This window comes from Trachurus trachurus, assembly GCF_905171665.1.
Source record: "Trachurus trachurus genome assembly, chromosome: 20".
In the NCBI taxonomy this organism is placed as follows: Eukaryota; Metazoa; Chordata; class Actinopteri; order Carangiformes; family Carangidae; genus Trachurus; species Trachurus trachurus.
Genome location: NC_139911.1, coordinates 21,336,420 through 21,354,969, shown reverse-complemented (window position 1 = coordinate 21,354,969; position 18,550 = coordinate 21,336,420). Strand labels below are relative to the sequence as shown.

Here is an 18,550-nt window from a genome sequence, read left to right as displayed (position 1 = left end):
CCTTTTGCATCCGTCCGATTGTCTCGTTTAGGTCCTGGTTTTTCTACATTCAGATCTCTGCATCGTAGCATCTGTGACATTTACACACCCACCAAGCACAAAAGACGCCACACAACGAATCAGCTTCTTAAATGAAAAGTAAAATTTATTATTCCTGAACCACAAAATAGACTTCTTTGGTTGTACAAATTCACTAGTTACAGTCTTGTATGAGCTCTAACCCTTGACCCTAGGACTTCTGACCCTTTCCCTTCGACCTATTTGCAAGTAAAAGCCCCCAAACAGAACTCAAGACAAAAGAATAAACACAAAAACTTGAAACACTGCATTAATAATGTAGTGAAACCCACCTGAAAAAAAATTAACTACTGTAAGTTTAAAAAAAAAAGATATCAGCCATTGCAAATGTTATCAAACAAACTGAATTTCAGTCAGTGAGCACAACATGGAAAGCTATAATTAGAAGACCCTACATTAAATTAACACAAATGCTACTATGCTGTGATTCTGCAAAAATACCCGTCAGATACCTAAACTGACAGTATGTCAAGCAGTGAGCTGAATGTCTGAATGAGATCAGTATCTTGAGAGGGATTTCTAATCGGTTCTGCGTCTCGCGGCTCTCCCATTAACAAACCAATATACATGCAGAGAGCATCCCCATTTCAAGCCTGTCCAAACCCAGATATGTCAGCAGTCCAGACGCTCGCTTGGTCTAGGTCAAGACTGGCTCAGTTTCAAACCCAATGTTTGCTTTCTTTTCAGTTTTTGTACATTATTCACACAATAATAAATGATTTTTCAGTGGCATCAGATTTAAATTAACCATAGACAGAAAAATAAAACCCCTGCTACCTTCACGTCACTCTGGAATACCTCCAGATTATGCAAGGATATTAATTAATGATTCACATTGATATAATAAATACCCTAAACAAGCCAGGGTAAGTACCGTTAATTGTAAATTACACTAAAAACGCATGATCCCAAACTTTGATATTTCATATTCTGAACTTTTGAGTAAAACTGCCTGCTCAATGCTGCTGCCGCCTCAAGTGTGGTTGAACTCTTTACAAGGGGAATGTAACACATAATCAAACAGTGGAGTCCAAAGGTCTGAGACCCCTGTGATCTCACGCTTTTGGACCAATGCTCTTCTGAAGTCTGCTGCGATAAGAGCGTATAAAGACAGCAGGTTTTGTCCAAACAATCTAATATGTAGATATGCTTTCCTCAAAAAGTCCATAGTAAATTCACAATTGTGTCTAAAGTAGATTTAATGATAAAGTAATATGCAATTCATTAGTTCAAAGCTTTGTGTCGTTACTCGTAACTGCAGCAGTGAACATTGTTTTAAAGGTAGATTATGTTACACCTCAGTCATCCTCTTGATCCCACACAGGCTGGATGGGTTGGAACAGGGTAAAATAAAAAGGCCTTCAATTTGACTAATACGATAAAAACAATAAATTAAGATATATACGTTCTTTAAAAGCTGATCAGTGGCAGTGCAAAAACGATATGTACTGTGTATGTGTTTTTTTTTTTTTTTTTTAAAAGCTCTCCACAATTTGTGACTGTGAAGGTAGCAGGATGTTCCCTCCTCATTAATATGTACACTCCTGTCTGCCCTAGTCTCCCCTGACATTTTACAATCTATTCACTGAAAGCCTAAAATTATCATTCAAGACGTTAGTATAGCTATGACCCATTTCTTTTCTCTTCCAGTATGTTTAAAAAAAAAATAAAAACAACATAATCATTGGAGGATGAGAAATAAAAAACAAAACCTAAAAACATCGGTCACCTTTTGTTAAAACAGATCAGCTTCTCCCAGGCAAATATAATGTGGAACAAAAAAGTGTCTGTAAGTAGCAATCCTAGCTAACCACACTAGCTCTTTCTTGCCGTTGAGGGATTGTTCAGCAACTTGCCAACTCCCCCCCAGACTGTAAAGGCAAGACTGGCACGCAGGATATAAGTGAGTGTGTATGTGTGGCGACTATCAGCTTTGTAGTCTTTGCAGTGGTTATATATGGGAGAGTAAATCTCGCTCTACTGACACCGTGTAGTGTTTAGTGACTTGCACCTCTGCGGATGCACCCGTGTGTTTGCCAGCCTTCCACAGCATATGTAAAATCATGTGTGTGTTGGGGTTTCTTCTCTCGGTGTGAGGTGTTACGTGGGCACGGCGGTTTCCAGGCTGCGGCGACCCTGCCTCAGTTTGCGCTTGTTGCTGTACAAGGCCATCTCCTCCAGGGCTGAGGTGGCGGGCAGTGAGGCGGGAACCTCGGCCTCGGGGTTTGCAGTCGGCCCTAAGCAACGACAAAACAGACACAACGGCTTCACTTCACAACCTGCTGCAGTTCAGCTCCCTTTCACTTGACATCTAATCCCCAACACCAGCAGTGGGAGACGGAGACATTACGGCAACTGGACTGAAAACTCCTGCGCAGCCTTCAACTGTAGAGGAAGAGGATGGATCCCTTAAACCTGCGATAAAAGCCCCACACTGAAATCAGCAGCTGGAAACAAGCAGGACCCGCAAGTGTTGAGCAGAAACATAAAGCACCTAGTGAGTGTATGTTTAAACCTGCCACCTTATTGAGCACTTTAATGGTAAAGTCCTACTTAAAGTTACTTAAAAAAAACATAAGTCTAATGACATGTACTTGAGACAGTAGCCATCTCTGTGCCCACAGAGCAGGATATCAGGGCACAGTCCAAAGTAGGACAAAAAACGTCTCTCCTTTGAACATTAGAGCTGTAAGGAGACTGTCCTCCAGCACCATACAACCAGTCTAACAGTAAGACTTGGGTCCAAAAGAAAGTAAGAGACTTATTTTTACTGATCTGTTTCATATATTTGTAGATTTAACATTTAAGAAATTATTTCAGGTGCTCATGCTTACAATTTAATGTGACAGCATCACCGCTACATGTTGGTTACCTGGAGCTCCGTGTGATCACTGGCTCTATTCACACTTAAAGGGATAGTAGCATTTTTTTTTTAAAGTGGGGTTGTATGATCTACAAATAGCCCCTAAGTACTTTAATTGCAGTAGAAGACTCTCTGCACTCCTCCCGTTAGCAACGCCAGCCCATAGCCCTGCCCAGAGATTTACAACATACATTATTGTGAATGGACCCAAAGAAACGGCCTTTTTTCACGGCCTAAAAGAGGTTTCACCTGAAAAAAAAAAAAAACACAGTTCCATTGTTCGCTATAATATAATTTTTTCCAGCCCTTCAAAGTGCAGGAAAAACGCAGTTTTTATCTGGACCTAACCAACTCACGTATCCCTCCGGCCCAGGGTTCATGCCCGCCGATCAGCAGTTGGTTAGGTCCAAATAAAAACTGAGTTTTTCCTGCACTCGAGGGCCTGGAAAGAATTATATTATAGTGAACAATGGAACTGTGTATTTTTTTTCAGGTAAAACCTCTTTTAGGCCACGAAAATAGGCCGTTTCTTTGGGTCCATTCACAACACTGTATGTTGTAAGTCTCTGGGCGGGGCTATGGGCTGGCGTTGCTAACGGGAGGAGTGTAGAGAGTCTTCTACTGCAATTAAAGTACTTAGGGGCTATTTGTAGATCATACAACCCCACTTTAAAAAAATGCTACTATCCCTTTAAACAAAACCATGCACAGTCTTGCTAGGTTAGTACGAGCTGGTTAGCTTAGACACAAAGTTCTGCCACTTTGGTCTCAACATCAGTGTCTGCTTCATCTCTGGTGGACATCAGTGTGTCACCTCTTCAGTGCACCACTGGTCTTACACCTGAACCCACTGCTACACCAGTTTGCCACACAAAAAGCAGGTTAGAGTATAAATCCAAAATCTAACACACTCCGCTCATACTTTCCATTCGCACATACTCGGCCATATAAACACACACAGAGCCACAAACACATGCACACAGGATCCTACCAAGAGGAGCTGCTTATCCCAGGTAGTCACCTGAATCAAAGGGGGATAGAACAAATTGAGGTAATGAAACAGCACTCACTGTCGGCGCACATTTATTCACACTTATCCCTTTCACAAAGGCTCTGTCCTCTGCTGCACTCACCTGGGTTACTGGAGCCGTCGTCGATGAACTGCAATTCGTCGACTGCGTCAGGGGACTGGAAGAGAAGAAGAGACAGTGAGTGACTGAGCTGGGGGGGCGTGTCAGAGACCTGTGTCCCTGGGGAAGCCTTCACCATGTGAGTAGTGGAGCTGGCAGCAAAGGGAGACGGTGAGGCCATGTACCAGCCATTCACTGGATTAGCCGGAAGCACTGAAGCTCCCTATCTGTCAGAGCTACAAGAACCACAGTCCTTCTACTCAACTACTCCCCCGGGAGAGATCGACATGTTAAAGGAAAAGGAAGGTTAAGTCAGCTCATCAGTTCCGGGGTTTGTTGTGTTGTGTAGGCGCATCCACAAAGAGGCAGCGGACAGCAACAGTACAGCACCAACAATGCACCAACGTCACCAATGCACAATGGAAGTCCAAGCAGCACGTTGACATGTTGTCATCTGTGTGTCCATACACCACCACCCCTATGTTATTTTGTTAGATCTTTACTTGACGTTCTCTTGTTATCAATGTAACTAAACTCAACACTGACCTAAATAACAGCAACACAATCCTCACATGGCCATATGCACACTGACAGAGTTATTAGTCGCTGTAGTCATCCCTTAGTATTGGCCAACTCCATCATGAGAGAAATACAGAACAAACTCCAGGCTATACACTGATCCACTGTTTGGGGACAGTGTGTTCCAGTTTAAGTGAAGCTGACCTGAGCAGTACGATGATAGTAAATTTGCAGTGGATGTATAGCATTCATTGCACAAGGGACTAGAAGGTGAGAGGACAAAACATGTCAACATGAAACCATTGACAAAGTCCACTGGGGTTTCCTAAAGTTTGGATCTTTTTAAGCACTAAACTCAGCGTTTCCTTGTTGAGTAGAAGTAGAGGGGAAATAGTATGATGTCTGAGACTGTGGAGAAACTGTAAACATCTGTCATCTTCAGCTAATTGCCCCACTCACTTACCTCTATTCTATAGAGAATACACATTCTGACTCTTTATTACCTTCAGTGGTGCAATAACTGCCTTTTGTATATTATTATTTCACTGCCAGTGTGAGCAGAAGGAATGATTACAGCAACAAATAACATACAAAAATGAGAACTGAATTAAAGGTACATTGTGTAGGAATTACTCCCATCTAGCGTTGCGGTTGTATATCGCAAGCAACTCAATCGTATTTTTCATGCTGCATTCACGTGAAATTGGGCAGACGGACGACAGCCGCTGCACGTAACGGCATAAACAAGCCTCTATGTAAACAAGTGGTCCGTCAGCACGAGGCAAAACAATACACGTGACAATATGTTGTCATGGCGATGTCGTATTGTTTACCTGACCCACGTTTTACCGGCTTTCTCTCGACTTCTGTGACTAAAATGACATCTGGTTTGTTAGCGACGGCCGTCTGCCCGACTGCAGGTGAATGCAGCATCAGTGTAACGCTCCATCCCTCCTCACTGCGTTACCGCGGTGACTTTTCACAGACGCCACCTCGACCTGAGCCGACAGCTCCGGTGTCTCCGCTGAGTTTCCGTGGTTTCCTACCGTCACGCTGCCACTGAACGTAAAAACATGGCAGCAAGCACCGAGCTTACCCGCTCCATGTAGATATGAATTAGCAAATCTGTTTGCTCTGTAGGTGGGTGTAGAAACGAGCCATAGGAACTTTTTGAGTCTTTGTGTTCACCAATCACAGCGCTCTACCTGTTTAGAGAGTCGTTGGGCGGGCATAACGTGATGACGACATACATTTTAATTGGCTTGTCAGGCTAACGTCATCCTGCTCTTTGCTCTGATTGGTCATAGCGCTACCCTATTGCATACAGAGGCAGTTTGAAAGACAGCCTTCATCCCGCCCCCTGGATTGAGCCGAGGTCTACCGGTCGTTGCCAGACTATATATGAATAATATGAATGGCAAATTCAGAGTTTACCGGAACACTTCAGTTTGTTGATGAGGGTGATTACTGATTAATGAAAAACATACTTTTGAGCAAAATAATCGATTTTCGTGAATAGATAACAGGAGAAGTTACACAATGTCCCTTTAAAATAGAGCTGACAAACTGGAACGTCTTTTCAAACAGTAGTTACATCATGTGTGGGAATCTCAAACAGGATGCAAACACACTTCCAGCTCACTGACACCCAGCAGAGGGAGGACCTGAACACAAAGGTCAGCGTACAACAACCAAACAAGGGGCCCCGGGCTCAGGAGCACAGACCGACACTGACAGACCGCCACAGAGAAAATCAAACACCAGGTCCAGACCAGCCCTGCTCACTCCTCCAGGATTCCCCTGCTCCCCCTCCCACCCCCCCCACCCCCCCCCCCCCCCCCCCCCCCCCCCACACACACACAAAGAGGAAGAAACTAAACTACTTCACACAAACCTGCACACAACTATCGCAACGTGCAAGAAGAAAGCCTGCGGCAAGACGAGTGCTTGACAAGCCAGAGCATGAGAGAAAAAAAAAAACCTGGAGCACGAGTCATTCCTCTGTCTGCTGTGAGACCCATGCGTGGAACGAGGCAGCTGATGGACGGTGAATGTGAGAGTGGATGAGATGCAGAGTTTGTGGATGTTTCCCCCCGGAACCAATTTGTAGTTAGTGGGATGATCAGAAAAAGTGTGTGTGTGTTTCTGCAGCTGGTGAGTGTTATTGTCTGTGATGGACTGGTTAGCTGAGAGAGAGATGAGTGTGACGGTCACTGCTGAAGATGCTCTTACATGTGAGTGAGAGAGAGGATGGAGGGGGCTGATTTTTTGTGTGTCATTCTTCAAAAGTCTCTCTTGATTGTGTCAGTGGGAGTTAGTGAGCCACACCGCTATAATAGTGCAGAGCAGGAAATGCCGATCAATCACTGTGCCACAACCCAGACCGCAGTAGCACTGATGCCTCCTGATTTAGAGGAACTAGAGGGGGAGAGGCAGCAGGGAAAGCCACGGGGAAGGGAGGGAGGGGGGGCCCGGAGCTCGGCATGCAGCCAATACCTGGATGTCGTATACGGGTTTGGAAGAAGGAATGGCGGCAAACTGTCGGTAGTCAAACTTCTTTGACGACAGGGACTAGAAGGATAGTAAACAGGGCATGAGCAGAGGTCAAAGGAGAGGAGAACAGAGAGACAGGAGGACAGAGGAGGAAGAGACAAAGAAAATGAAGAAGAGAGGGTGGACAAGAGGGGAAAAGGATGAAGAGAAAGAGGAGGGAAAGGATTGTGGAAATGTAGAAGGGAGGGGTAGGAGGGAAGAGAGGCTGTGACAGCTGTGGCATGTGGTGGGAGAGCAGTGCGTGTTCTCAGCTCTGATTGGCTGGAGTGACAATGAGGAAGATGATGGAGAACTGGAGTGACAATGAGTAAAATGATGGATTAATGTCAATGTGTTTTGAACCTTTTTTCCGGCTCGTTAACAAACAGTGTTATTTTTTTTTTGTCTTTCTCGCACGAAGTTCCTCAGATTAAACTGCAACGTTGCTGTTACAGATGGTCAAAGCTCTCCAGGTCCAAACAGAGAAAACACTGAACCATTCACACCGACACAGAGGCCAGTGGAGAAACGAGTCAAAAACACAGTGGAAATGAGGAGGGGGACGGGGTCGGTGCTTACCAGCCGGCCTGGAGACGTCACTCCTCGAGGACTCAGCTCTGTCAGAGGACAAACACAAAGTATGGAGTTGGATAAAAGAAGCAAGGAAGGTAGAGACACATGTCTGAAGTTTGTGGTTCAATTTGAAGGGAAGATTTTTTTTATGACAGCAGCTTGGTACCTTCCATAGGTGTAGGGGAGGGTGTGGGTGCGGGCGAGGGCGACTCCGTCAACTGGTCCAGTGTCCCACGTTTCTTCCCGTCCCGAGACTTGGCTATGACCATCTGAGCCTTCAGTGCATCCTGCTCCAGGGACTTCATTCTACAAGACAAAACAAACACCATCAGATAAATGACGGATTTTATAGGAAAAATAAGTCAAAATAAATAATAAAAGCCTTGAGGAAATGACGATACAAAGACTGAAGGGCACACACCACTAGGGTGGGCGCAGTGCCAGTCACTACTGATTGCGGGTGCTCCTTGTCCTGGTTTGCTGTGACAAACCGCTTTAATTTCATTGCACAATAAAAAAAAGGGAGGCATTCCAGGAAAAGGACGACCTACTGCTAGTAGGCTTACCCTTCACTCACAAATAGCTGGCAAACTTACTGCAGGCTGTGTGTTAGTACAAATAATAGTAGAGAACTCAAGAGAACAGCAAGGCACAAATGAAAAAGAAAAGAGTGCTGCAAAGAGGGGGGGACGAGACAGAGGACAGAGAGGAGGGACAGAGGAAGCCAGAGATGGAAACAGCAAAGACGTGCAGAAGCAAGAACGGCACGAGAAAGATCAGTGGAAGCACTGGCACAGAGTCGCTGCTGTGAGTGCTTGCTTGGACCTTTCTGGACTCTGCCTCTAGCAAAATACCCCAACGCCAAAGCACCCCAGCACACCCCCCCACCCCACGATGCCGTGCGTCCGGCCCCCGCTGGCCGGGGCCGTGGAGCAGACCTGAGCTGGGAGGCTGCAGAGGAGGAGGCAGAGGAGGAGGTGGGGGGCTGGGGGGCCGCGGCCGGGCCCTGAGATGCCCTCACTCGGGCCTGGTAGAGCCTCTTAGCCAGGTCCTGCTCATACTGCCTAACATCCTCCTCTAGGCCATAGGGCCTGGGCCCGCCAGGCCACAGAGAGGGGGGAGGAGGAGGAGGAAGAGGAGGAGGAAGAAGAAGAGGAGGAGGTGGGATGGAAAAGTACACCAGGATGAAGGAGAAATATGAAGAGGAGAGGAAAGGATGAAAGGGGACGCCACACAGACAGGAAAAGAGAAGAAAACCAAAGAATGGAAGGTAAAACACCCAAACCATTATAGAGCCAGAGAAAATAAGTAAGAGCCCTTTAACTGGCTTTTTATTTACTTTACTTGTTTTTTTTAAGGTAAAAAATAATATTTTAAATAACGAGAGAGAAGACTACTGACCACACTCACAGGATGCTGCTGTCACAACACACACACACACACACACACAACTGAACTTATATCTGGGTTGATAGCAATAAATGGACTTGGGTGGGAAAAAACTGAGACCTGAGACATTAGAGTCATTAACCGTCTTTGTTCTTTGGTGCAGCAAAGAACAATTTACACATTTACCTTTAAACTGGAGGCTCAGACTTCAGAGCAAACACACACACACAGATATCAGTATCAGTACAGAAACAAAACATCAAAAAGACAAAACTCTATTTACTCAGTCCGTATTGATTCCCTCTTACCGTATTCATCGTCACAGTCAAGGTTTAGATCACGTGCTAACCCTAACCCCCCCCCGCTGCGCTGCTGTCCAGGTGCACAGAGAGACAGAGTCCCTGTTTGACCCTCGTACTACTTTTTTTAAAAGTTCCATGCAGATATGTTTATCTTGCTGTTATGGGATATCTCTATATTGAGTGGTGGCATATTGTAATATTTTATTTATACAATTTTATTTTATAATATCTTTGTTTTTTCTAACTTATGTTCCTAATGTATATTACATTTCATATTTTCATTTTTCTATTGGGAACAAAAGAATTTCCCCTCAGGGATCAATAAAGTCATTCTGATGGTCCATATTACTGTAGCACATTAACACGATATTCATAGGTAACAGCCGCATTTATCAGCTGGTTATAGTTCAATGTTGTTCATAACTTACTCTGCTTAGTTTTCTTTGGTTTTTATGTCACCAAAAAATATCATCATCATCATCATCATCATCACTTCTTTTTAGCTACACCAGTTCAAGAGAAAATACAACTCATCTGATTACTTTACCATTTACTAATAATGAATAATAACTGGGGGTCGACAGGATTTTATCTAACATGTGTCTTTTTCAGTCATCACTACAGAAATGTGAAGGAAATCTATATTTGTTGTGCTCACCAGTTCCTTCTGCTGATCACATCACACTGCATTAAAATAACTGCATCAAACTGTGGATTGATTTCATTTTTCCTTGCTTCTGTTACACATGCTCAGGACAAAGAACAAGTAAAAGCTTCAACAGAAGACCTGATTTCATTTTCAGTCAGTGTAATATTGTAACTTTACCGTGCTGCTCTCCACATGGCCCTCTTCTCTGCCTCCAGGGCTCGTTTCTCTGCAGGGGACAAGTCTTTGTCCAGGGCCAGGGCCAGCTCTGGGCTCTGCATACGGAGCCTCTCTTGGTGTCTGCGCTCCGCTTTGGCCGTGCGGATCGGTGCCGCTGAGTCTCCGGGGTAGACCGGGATCAGACTGACGGGACAGAGGGAGGTGTGATGTGGTGAGCGACACAGACGGACACTTTGACAGATGCTGTAATAGTGTGTGTGTTGTCTTTACCCAGTCATGGAGTTGGGCCTCTGCTCCAGCCTGAAGCTGTCCTCCAGTGAGTTCCTCTGAGAGTCTCCCTTACCGTCCACAGAGGAGGGTCTACACACACAACAACAACAAAAACGACAGTGAGCTCCAGACATGAAGAAAAGAGAAATGATGTGTAAAACAACAACACACAGGTTCTCACCCTGAGCTGCCACAGTAGCTGGGTGGTGTGACGTTGTAGCTGGGTGGTGTGTAGCAGTGCTGCGTGGGGCTGGCCACCGGCTCCACCTTGTACTCCACTCCATCCAGCAGCACCTTCCCACTGGCCTTCATCTGAGCCATCTGCTTGGCCAGATCCTCCTCCTCATCCTCCTCGTCTTCATCCAGCAGGTACTCCTGAGCCCGCTGATCAAACTTCTTTGCTGCGGTGAGATGAACAGATAAGTCGTTACTGTAGGTTCTGAGAGCGGGTCAACACAATGACATAGGGATGTTTAAGGAGACACGCTGGGGGACAGACTGGAGGACACATACCCTCTTCCTCCCTCATCTTCTTCAGGTCATCCTCTCCGACAAGAGACACTCGAGGTTTGGGTTTTTCTGGAGTCTGTGCCTTCACGTCGATCTCAAAATACTTCTGTCTGTCCCTGAAGGAGCGCTGCTCTGGGCTGTCCTTACCACCAGGAGAGGGACTCTGTTGCGTTATAGGAAAAATCACAAGGGCAGAACACAAAATGATCAGTTTGAGATAAAATGTGGAGATCTTGAAACACTTGAAATGAGAGAGAAGCCAATATTTGCTGCTAGAAGGTTGATTTTTAATTTGCCGTTTGCTTTGTTGAAGAGCTGCTCAGCCAAAATCACGAGAGGCCACAGAAAGAGTCTCACGGACGAAGAAGAAAGGAAGAAAAAAATTAAAGCAGAACCCAGCACCACGCAGCTGATCTAAGGTCAGTCATCTGGCAGGTCCGTCATTGACAGAAGCAGCACGTCTGACTGTCAGACTCCACCACCGCTCAAGCCAAAGCTCACCGCAGCAGCTGTGGCGGAGGCGGTGGGTACCTGCAGGTCCACTGACGCCCTGGAGAGGCGAGGCACCGCCGCCAGGCTCATATAGTCCCGGCGGGGGGAGACATTGCTAGTCGCACCCTCACCGGCCCCCACCTGACCGTCTATGTCATCATCAAACACCTCGTTGTTCAACTCAGGCTGAAAAGGCCACAAAAGGTCACAGGACCGTCAGACTGAGACAGTTTGTTTTTCAGACTAACTACAGCACGTGTGGAGCACATCTGACCTGTCACCATGACGATAAGAGCAGTTACACTTTTACTCCTCACATATACAGCATCAGTCAAAAGTTTGGACACACTTTCTGATTCAATGTTTTTTCTTTATTTTCACCACTTTCTACATTGTAGATTCAAACTGAAGAACATCAAAACTATGAAGGAACACCTATGGAATTATATAGTAAACATAAAAATGGGTAACACTTTATAATAAGTACACTATTAAACATTAGTTAAGCATTAATAAACACTGAATTCTTCATTTATAACGCATTAATACCCATTAGTATGTAGTTTATAAATACAGTTAGTGCTTATCAATGATGAGTAAAACATTTTTAACTGTGTTTATAAACTACATACTGATGAGTATGGTGTTGTGAATGATGGATTCAGTATTTAATGTTAACTAATGTGTGTACTTATTATAGAGTGTTACCAAAAAATGTTAATCAAAACAAAAGTGTTATCTGTCACCTGACCTAAACCCAACTGAGATGGTTTAGGTCAGGATGAGTTGGACCGCAGAGTGAAGGAGAAGCAGCCAACGAGTGCTCAGCCCCACTGTTGTACCCCTTTCCCACTGGCCAAAAAACCCGTTTAAACCCGCTAACAATCGGCTTTTAGTGGCAGTGGGAAAGGCGCACGGAGCCGCGTGGACCCGCGTCGACGCGGGTCAAACGACTCGGCAAGCGACGCGGGTTAAAATCGCCTTTAATCGGCTCGGCTCGGCTCGGCTTGCAATGGGAACGCCAGACCCGCGTCGACCCGCTAATTTACGTGATGACACTGAACGTTACGTGACGCTACGTCATCGCGTCAGTCGCGTCTCATATCACGTACCAAAGCTCTGCTCCGTTCTGCTCTCATCCGAGACTGGGATCAAAACATCAGAGAACACTGACCAAAAACGATAGAAAAAAAGAAAAGAAAAGAAGCGACAGTCTGTTTAACTGACGTGTTGTGCCGCGGACGTCCGTCATCCGGCCGCAGCAGACTCTCTGTCCTCCGCGGTCCTGGTGCTCCAGGTCAGCCAGCCAGAGAGTCTGCCTCGGCGGACGGACACTCCGCGGCGGGCGGCTGTGGCATGACTGTGTGTGTCTCTTGCACCGCGGATGAGAGCGGGGCGACTGGTTTATGCTCTGTCTGATCCCTCAGCAGGGGGGCAGACTCGGCTCATTTTGGTCAATGGGAAAGGGGCCAAATGCCGATTGTTAGCGGGTCGACCCGCGTTTAAAAAACCCGCGTCGACCCGCTAATTTTAGTGGGAAAACGGCTTTGGAGAGCTGATGACAGCATGTCAGAGTGTGCAAAAAGCTGTCATCAAGGCAAAAGGTGGCTACTTTTTGTTCACTACATAAGTCCAGATGTGTTCTCCAGTATGAATCTACGATGTAGAAAGTAATAAAAATAAAGACAGAACATGAATGAGAAGGTGTGTCCAAACTTTTGACCCCTACTTCTTCAAACATAAACAAGTTAGTCATACACACACATATTCTCTGGATGGTGTGTGCACTCACCTCTGGAGAAGGCTGCATTGAGTGGAAATTGTTCCTCACGCCGTACAGGTCCTGCTGGGCAGAGCAGGAAATAAAGAGAGTAAATAAATTGAATGAGCCTGAGACTCAGGACGAGACAGAGATACAGAGCAGGCAGACCGATTAGCAGCCGGGAGACGATACAGTATGTAAAAAAAGAGGATTGAGTATTAGTGCACGAGCCACACACGGATGGACGGATGGATCAACAGCAGAATGAACGATGATGGCACTGGAGTACAAAAACCAACGATGAAGGCATTCCACACTTCACAGCACGTCACAGGCCCCCCAGACAGGCTCCTTACGGGACAACCTGCTGCAGCCAGGAGGGGGAAGGGGGCGAGGGCGAGGGGGGGGGGTGGGGAGAGACCAACCAATCAGCAGAGCATGCTTGTGTCATTGTGACCCGGGCCAGTCCGGGCAGCGTGGCCTACCTGCGGCGGCTCCAGCACTGCCTGTGAGCGAGGCACGGCGGCAAACGCCTTGTATGCCTGCTTGACATTCATGGGGAGCTCGTCGGGCGAGGTGGGGGAGGGGGCACGAGGCTGCAGGGGAGGGGAGGGGAGGGGGAGGAGGAGAGGACGGAGGGGAGGGGAGGGGGGCATGGAGGATGGGGTAGTCCATATGGTAAAAGGAGGCGAGGGGGGAAGAAGAGGTCGGGAGGATAGACAGACACAGACATGGAGGAGAGGGTAGACGATGAAAAAAAACCAGCAAAGTTGAAGAAGACTGTGGAGAACAGGTGAACGGCATGGCAGCTGGTTTCATGTGAGAGAGGAGGGAGTATGCCGGAGAAAGACACACAGTAGGGCTCGGAAAGTCCAAAGCAATGAAAGGGTTGTTCTGTTCTGTTTTGTTTGATTGTCTTTTTTTGGGGTATGACCACCTTTGTGAAGTAATCAGGAAGACACCAGATGAAATCAGAGGTTTGTCATTATTCTCCAATTCAGTTATGCTGCTTGCCAAGAAATGAGTGAACATTTCTGAGCTGCAGTTTGTTTGATAGAGGAGCTCAGAGTGGAGCTGGACGCAGCAGCACCTGCACCGACGCAGCTTCTCTGTGACTTCAAATACAAGTCTTCCTTTCTTTGGTTCTTGCCTTTTTTTTTTTTTTTTTTTTTTTTAACAAACACAAATCTTCCCTGTGCCATAATGATCTGTATCTGCTGTTGGACACCGTTTGAGTGTTTGTGGGGGGCTGTGCGGTGACGGTACGCGGCACACAGCTGAGACGGGTTGGAGAACAGCCCTACGTGGTGGTGAGGGGTCTTACAGAGGTCTGGGAGTTGAAGGGGGAGGGGCCATGCTGGAAGGGGTTGGGACTGTGGCCCTCCGGAGTGGCGGGGGAGGAGGTACTTGGCCGCACACGGCCGACAGGCTGGATGGCACCCGGTCGCGTCTGGAGAGGAAACACGAGATATTTTACAATGATAAAAACGACGAGATAAAGATGCAAAACTCAAAAGAATTGGAGTCAATGGTGGAAACACAGCTGAGCATAAATTATTATTCAGATTACTGGTCTATGGACACCAACGACATCTATTTTATCTTGACAATCTAAAACAGTCTATTTACTTTATCTAAGCAGAAGAGCGAGACAAACTCTGTCTGATTTACATTTCCTAAAAATGAGCAGAATACAGATCGTCTCAATGTTGGTTCACTGCTGTGATCACAGACACTCACTGAAGATGAGGTATTGTCCTTGGCAGAGGGGGTGGAGGAGTAATGAATGTTTGCCTGCAAATAAATGAATGAATGAATAAATAAACAAAAGAACAAACAGACAAAATCAAAAATGACGACATTGAAACAAAAAAGCACGAATCTCCACCTTCTCTTTGTCTTTTCAACATTCATTACATTTAAAGGTATAGTTCAACATTTTGGCAAATTGGCCCATTGCCATAACCCCTATAGTCATAGCAGTAGGTTTGTTACCTTTAATTGTCGGTGTAAGCTATTATTAGAACGGCGGAGCAGAGCCGTGAGCTGCTCAGAGCTACACTATGGAGGCTAATGGGATTTCTTGGTTTCCCTCATCAAACTCATCAAATACACAATCCAACAACTCCAAAACACTCTTGTGGACAAGTTGTGACCTGCACATTCACCACGCTATGAGATAATAACGGAACGTTACCAGACAGAGTTGTTGTCGAGGTAAATTCATGCAAAACCACTGATCCGCGTTGCCTTCAGGGACAGTTTTTCATCAAACAGTCTCTGTATTTACCTCGAAAACAACTCTGTCTGGTAACGTTCTGTTATTATCTCATAGCGTGGTGAATGTGCAGGTCACAACTTGTCCACCAGAGCGTTTTGGAGTTGTTGGATTGTGTATTTGATGAGTTTGATGAGGGAAAACAAGAAATCCCATTAGCCTCCATAGCGTAGCTCTGAGCAGCTTGCGGCTCTGCTCCGCTGTTCTCAAAATAGCTTGCGACAATTAAATGTAACAAACCTACTGCTATGACTATAGCGATTATGGCAATGGGCCAATTTGCCAAAATGTTGAACTATCCCTTTAACAAGTGGAGCTTCTTTAGGATGATGCCAGGCCAGCGATGCAACAACCAGGATTTTACCTTGAGCCAGGTTCATCTCTAGTGGTGGGCTTCTGACCACATTAATGGATTAACTCAACTCAAGGAAAACATGATATTTTGCTATGTTATCATCCTTTAAGACTATGAAGCCACAGCTGGTCAGTTAGAGACATGAGGGACGGTCAGTCAAAACTCTGACACATCCAGTCTGCATTAAACAAAGCATCAGTAATCAGCTGGTCACAGAGAAGCAGTCACATGCTTTTCAGACTGGAAACACCATGGCTGAACTAGTTAGCGTCTCTGTGTTTTATTAGGAGATGCAGGGCTCAGAGCAGCTGACACATGTGCTTATATAATCCAGGCCAGAGCAGCAGACTGGGCCAGAGACCCACTTACGAAGCGGGTCTCCCTGCCTGCTGGGGAGCCGGTGGGGGAGGGGTGGCTGGGCTAAGGGTGGAGGAAAGGTCAGAAGGGTCACCTGTAAAATACCTCTTCTGTATTGTCGCTAGTGACTCATGGAAAAGCAGAAAATAAAGGCAAGGCGTGATGTGAAAACAGCTGATTTAAAGGGATAGTTCACCCAAAATTGAAATTGCACTCATTATCTACTCACCCTCATGTGGACTAAGGGCTGGGAGAAGTTTCAGAGTCCTCCGTGGCTTCTCTGAGTTGCAGGGGGTCTCGGCCATATAACGGTTGCAAATGGATACCAATTGTCTTCGTAACAAAAAGACACACCAAAAAACATCCAAATACCTCCATGCTGCTCGTATGTAATGTCCGTCTTGTATTGAAGCCCCGAAATGCGAAATTGTCCCGAAAAAATTGAATTAAATCTATATTTCAAGCTCGTTTTGTAGCGGAAGCTTCTCGAAGCTCCTCTTCCTAGTTCGTCAAATTTGGACGAACTGGGAAGAGGACAGACCCTGGTTCGTCCAAATTTGAGGAACCGGGAAGTGGAGCTTCCGCTACAAAACAAGCTTGAACTATAGACTTGTTTAATTTTTTTTCGGGACAGTTTCGCATTTCGGGGCTTCAGTACAAGACGGACATTACATACGAGCAGCATGGAGGCATTTGGATGTTTTTTGGTGTATCTTTTTGTTACGAAGACAGTTGGTATCCATTTGCAACCGTTATATGGACATGCACTGCTACGCCGAGACCCCCTGTAACTCAGAGAAGCCACGGAGGACTCTGAAACTTCTCAATCTTGGGTGAACTATCGCTTTAAGAAAAGAGGAGTGGGTGGGTGTGCTGGCTGCTCACCGGCTGGATAGTAGGAGAGTAGGGGGCTTCCCTGATTGGACTCTCTGTCCTGGTGAAGTCAGAGGAAGGAGCCTGCAAAACCACACCACAAGTACACAATGAACAGCTGCTCTTTAAGTGACTGCAGGGAATAAACAGTAAATTAAAAATAAAACACAACATGTTTCACTGGTTAGTCTTGTGGTAAATTCATCCTCCATTAAAACTCAACCCACAACAGGCTCTGGCTGATAAACATGCTTTTTTCCTGGTGCCTTTTGTGGGTCGTGTTGCTTGCGTGACTCGTCGACCCCCCCCCCACCACCCTCCCTCCCCGCAGCTGTTGGGACACACATTCCACTCGGTCCTGACTATGAAGCGACTGCGGACCCAAATACCTCACAAGGTGCCACACGCTCTGTGCTCAAAGCAAAAAAAACAAAAAACACACACACAGCAGTTCAGCTCCTGAGATGAATACACTCAGACCTGGACACGCTTCCTCAGAGGAAAAGACTTGTCAACCACACTCAGCTCTGCGTCGTAAAGATGTGTCCATACTTGTGACTACGTGGTTCAGATACACGTCAATCCGAAAGGGTGTGACTGTTAAAAAGTTTAAAAACCTTGCACAAAGTCTGGATGCAACAAGTAGGAGGATCCTTTGAAGCAAAAACAAAACAAACTGTGTGCAGTGACACGCCATGCTGCCTCCAAACCACACTCGGCCAGGCGGCTTGCCTTGCTGAACAACCATGGCTGCAGTTGGCCTGGTTTCCCGTAGCCCACGGGAGGCCCCGACAGGAGCTTCTGTCCGGCGGGGAGGCCTTTCCCTCTGCGATTGGCCACCAAGAACGGGTTCTCTTTGAAGCAGATAGGCTGAGAGTCCACCAGGCACTCTTCCTCTTCCTCTCCCTCTCCCTCGGGGCCGCATGTTGCCGAATTGATAGTGGTGGATGAGCCGGCGCTGTCGGCGGTGGAGCTCCCGTCGGCAGAGAACTGGGATCCGAGGAGATAATCGTGCTGCGGGTTCAGACCGGGGCAGGTCTCTGGGTCCACGTGGCCCAGGGGGTTTGCGGGGTGAGCTAAGCTGAAGCCCAGAGGCTCTAATGGGGCTCCGTACTGGGCCTGCAGGGGGGCCTCCATGGGAGCGGTCAGAGGAGCAGAAGTAGAGAACTGAACAGGAGCAGAGGAAAGAGGGGGAGGACAGATAGAGTGAACAGACATGGTGAAGAATGAGAGAGAAAGAGCCACTCAGAAGGTGGACAGAGGAAAAACTAAAGAGATAACCCTGTTTTATTCCAACTCTATTGTCTATTATTTCCTTCAGTTAAAATGAAATTCTCTCCACAAAGGAACAAAAAAAAAGCTATTATTATTATCTATCATTGAACAACACCAAAAACTGAGTTACACTCTACACTTTTTTAAATTTACACAATGTACAGTG

At 46.3% G+C, this 18,550-nt stretch overlaps 1 protein-coding gene across 1 annotated transcript in view; it reads right to left on the bottom strand.

Annotated features, from left to right (window-relative positions):
• Nucleotides 1-132: 132 nt before the first annotated feature.
• Nucleotides 133-18,550, bottom strand: part of scrib (scribble planar cell polarity protein) — an 84,879-nt gene continuing 66,461 nt past the window's right edge. Inside the window, exons 28-43 of the mRNA XM_083995789.1 lie at nucleotides 17,842-18,276; nucleotides 17,122-17,193; nucleotides 14,987-15,040; nucleotides 14,571-14,696; nucleotides 13,732-13,842; nucleotides 13,277-13,327; nucleotides 11,494-11,670; nucleotides 10,996-11,155; nucleotides 10,664-10,883; nucleotides 10,483-10,572; nucleotides 10,213-10,395; nucleotides 7,862-8,001; nucleotides 7,702-7,739; nucleotides 7,087-7,161; nucleotides 4,075-4,129; nucleotides 133-2,315 (exon numbers count right to left, since the gene is read on the bottom strand). Coding sequence (XP_083851915.1) covers nucleotides 2,179-2,315; nucleotides 4,075-4,129; nucleotides 7,087-7,161; nucleotides 7,702-7,739; nucleotides 7,862-8,001; nucleotides 10,213-10,395; nucleotides 10,483-10,572; nucleotides 10,664-10,883; nucleotides 10,996-11,155; nucleotides 11,494-11,670; nucleotides 13,277-13,327; nucleotides 13,732-13,842; nucleotides 14,571-14,696; nucleotides 14,987-15,040; nucleotides 17,122-17,193; nucleotides 17,842-18,276 — 2,124 coding nt within the window. The 3' untranslated portion in view covers nucleotides 133-2,178. The remainder of the gene's footprint in view (nucleotides 2,316-4,074; nucleotides 4,130-7,086; nucleotides 7,162-7,701; nucleotides 7,740-7,861; nucleotides 8,002-10,212; nucleotides 10,396-10,482; nucleotides 10,573-10,663; nucleotides 10,884-10,995; nucleotides 11,156-11,493; nucleotides 11,671-13,276; nucleotides 13,328-13,731; nucleotides 13,843-14,570; nucleotides 14,697-14,986; nucleotides 15,041-17,121; nucleotides 17,194-17,841; nucleotides 18,277-18,550) is intronic.